This window comes from Ixodes scapularis, unplaced genomic scaffold, assembly GCF_016920785.2.
Source record: "Ixodes scapularis isolate PalLabHiFi unplaced genomic scaffold, ASM1692078v2 PGA_scaffold0__279_contigs__length_252992795, whole genome shotgun sequence".
NCBI lineage: Eukaryota > Metazoa > Arthropoda > Arachnida > Ixodida > Ixodidae > Ixodes > Ixodes scapularis.
This window is the reverse complement of record NW_024609835.1, coordinates 163,571,940-163,574,331: the sequence shown is the minus strand read 5'-3', so window position 1 is coordinate 163,574,331 and position 2,392 is coordinate 163,571,940. Positions and strand designations below refer to the sequence as shown.

The 2,392-nt window shown below is 44.1% G+C and overlaps 1 protein-coding gene across 1 annotated transcript; it reads right to left on the bottom strand.

Annotated features, from left to right (window-relative positions):
* Positions 1–599: 599 nt before the first annotated feature.
* On the bottom strand, positions 600–1,196 carry LOC120847566. Its single transcript, XM_040219383.1, has one exon. The coding sequence runs from the start codon at positions 1,194–1,196 to the stop codon at positions 600–602; it is 597 nt and encodes a 198-aa protein (XP_040075317.1).
* Between the last annotated feature and the right edge of the window lie 1,196 nt (positions 1,197–2,392).

The following is a 2,392-nucleotide window of genomic DNA, read 5'->3' as shown; positions in this document are numbered from 1 at the left end:
GCGTGAAATTAAATGATTTTCGCCGGTGGCGCGAAACTGAAATGTTTTTTTTAGATGTTCTACATGTCTGCGCAAGTAGCGTCCTTCATACCTTGCTTCACGCGTCATAGCCTTGTTTGTATCAATCACTCCCATGTGACTCCTCTTGCAAAAGAACCAGTTTTTTTATCAGTTCTGGGAACCACCAATAAGTTACTATCCTTTTCAACTAAGCAGGGTCCTACAAGGGTGTTACAGCACGCCTGTCAAGGCACACTTCTTATTATACCTATGGCTTGTCTGCAAGAAAGACAAAACGGCAGTAGCTTGGTTTACACAGTTTATTATATACGAACTTAGAACGCCACCATAGGACACTTAAAAATAGAGATATGGTGTTAAAAACAGTGAAAGAAGGTTTGGACCACTCTATGCACGCACTTAATAACCTTGCACAATACTCTCAACAAGAGGCACGCTTCCGCATTTATCTTGCCCTTTTCACGTTGAGAACTCGTAACTAGATTTAGCCACAACTCGCGGTATGCTAGCGCGAGCATTGAATGGAACATATAACACAAACTAAAGGCAATTCCTGTGGGCATAACAGAAGTGTTGTCTTATCTGCACAGCCTCTGGACTTGTTGCTTAGTTTTTCGTCTCACAGCTGCATCAAGGAGCTCAGTATTCTGTTTACGGGCAAACCAATGAAGCCGCACCCTTGCAAACAAAGGAAATAAATCATTATAGACATCCTCACTGCTGAGAGTCAGCAGCTTTTCGACCTTCTCATGAAGAGTGATGCACAACGCCTTTCCAACACATTCTTTTAAGACCAGACTGTCAACTGACGTCATAAAAACCTTCTCACAAGCTTGAATGAAGGAAACAAAGCAAGGTGAAAGAACTGAGAGGCTTCCAAGGTCTCCTTCAGCCGCTCCTTCCACACTCAAATACAACAACAGTTGACTCTCATCCGGAAAAGTGGCATTCTTGATTTGCAATTCACATTGCCGAGTCACGTTTTGACATGTATGGAATTTTACAAACCTTGTCACCAGCGACCCAGCAAAGTAAATCATGTTGTGAAGTGATAATGAAGAGGGAAAACTACAGGATGTGAGGTCAGCTGCACATTGTGAAAGGGAGCTTCCCAGACTCAGTGTAGGTGAGGGAACTGAGAGACCAATCGGAAGAGCCGCTAAAAGAGTTGCCATGTCCTATTCGCAGTTGCTCTTGTTGGACTGTTTAAACAAGTTGCTAACTAGGAGATGCCTAAAGGATGCCTTAAAATGCCGGCAAGAGGAATTGGCGTTCGCACCAGACTTCGACCTTATTACGGAGAATGTGTTTTCAAGTGCATCTTGGTTGAGATGGCGAATCAGAAGGTATCTAAAACAATACTTAGATGTCAGGTGCTCACAAATCAGCATCACAGACCGAATGGTCAAGCAGAAACCGCGAATGGAAGAAAGCTACCGCGGGCACCCAGGAACGTTAAGGCTTTCGAACATGAGAAAGCATTCCCTTAGAAACTCTTTGTGAACAGAGCCTTCGTGCATTGCAGGCTTATATGCACCCTTACCGTGTTTCTGTGAGCTGTTAAGGCTACCCAAAAGGCGATCCATTATTTCATTAAACCGGGCCGTGTGGATAGCTTCAACAGGCAGTTGCTGAAAAGTTACTATGGCAAACATTGCAGCAGCACAGTGATTACGGAATATGTGTGCTGCTAGTTTCACTCACATCCTGGAGGCAAAAGTCAAATTAAAATGCTTTTCATTGAGCCTGGGCATGGATCGGATTTAAAGCTGTTTGTCTTTTCGTACGTTTTCTTGAGGAAAGAGCTTTTTAACGTGTGGTTCCCAACTTGAAAATTACACTTGAAGAACATATTTCGCGTGCACTTCAGCAGATGCGGAACATCAGATACACAAAAGTGGATTCTCGTTCGCAGTTATGTAGGGCTTCTCAGCGGTAACAATGCCATTAAAGAGAGCAACACTTTGATTCCCTTGGTCGCATACGACAGCTAGTGGCTAGAGACCGGCTTTCACAAGCAATTTCTGGCACTGGAAAAGGAGATCTCGCAAAATGTTGGCAGGTGCTCCCCCATGAGCAAAAAATATCCAAGTTGCTGCTTCCATGGTGTGCGAATGCCTTTAGCCATAAACACAAAAGCTTTGTTTGCGAGGTTACGGCCTCTTCCAGTGCTACTTTCTTCGAGCCCTTCAAACCTGTCTACACAGGGGTTGTACAAGAGCTCTCTCGTGACGTGCATCTCGTCAAAGAGAATGGTACATGGCTTGTCTTTTAGTGAAAAAGAAGCTGCACGTCTTTTGACAAGTTCGAAAATTTCTGGGTAAAAAACAACCCTCAGGGGAACACGCTGAAGCCAAAGCTGTAACGACTT

Coding starts and splice junctions, on each gene's coding strand:
- LOC120847566 (XM_040219383.1), bottom strand. CDS start 1,196: ATGGCAACTCTTTTAGCGGCTCTTCCGATTGGTCTCTCAGTTCCCTCA.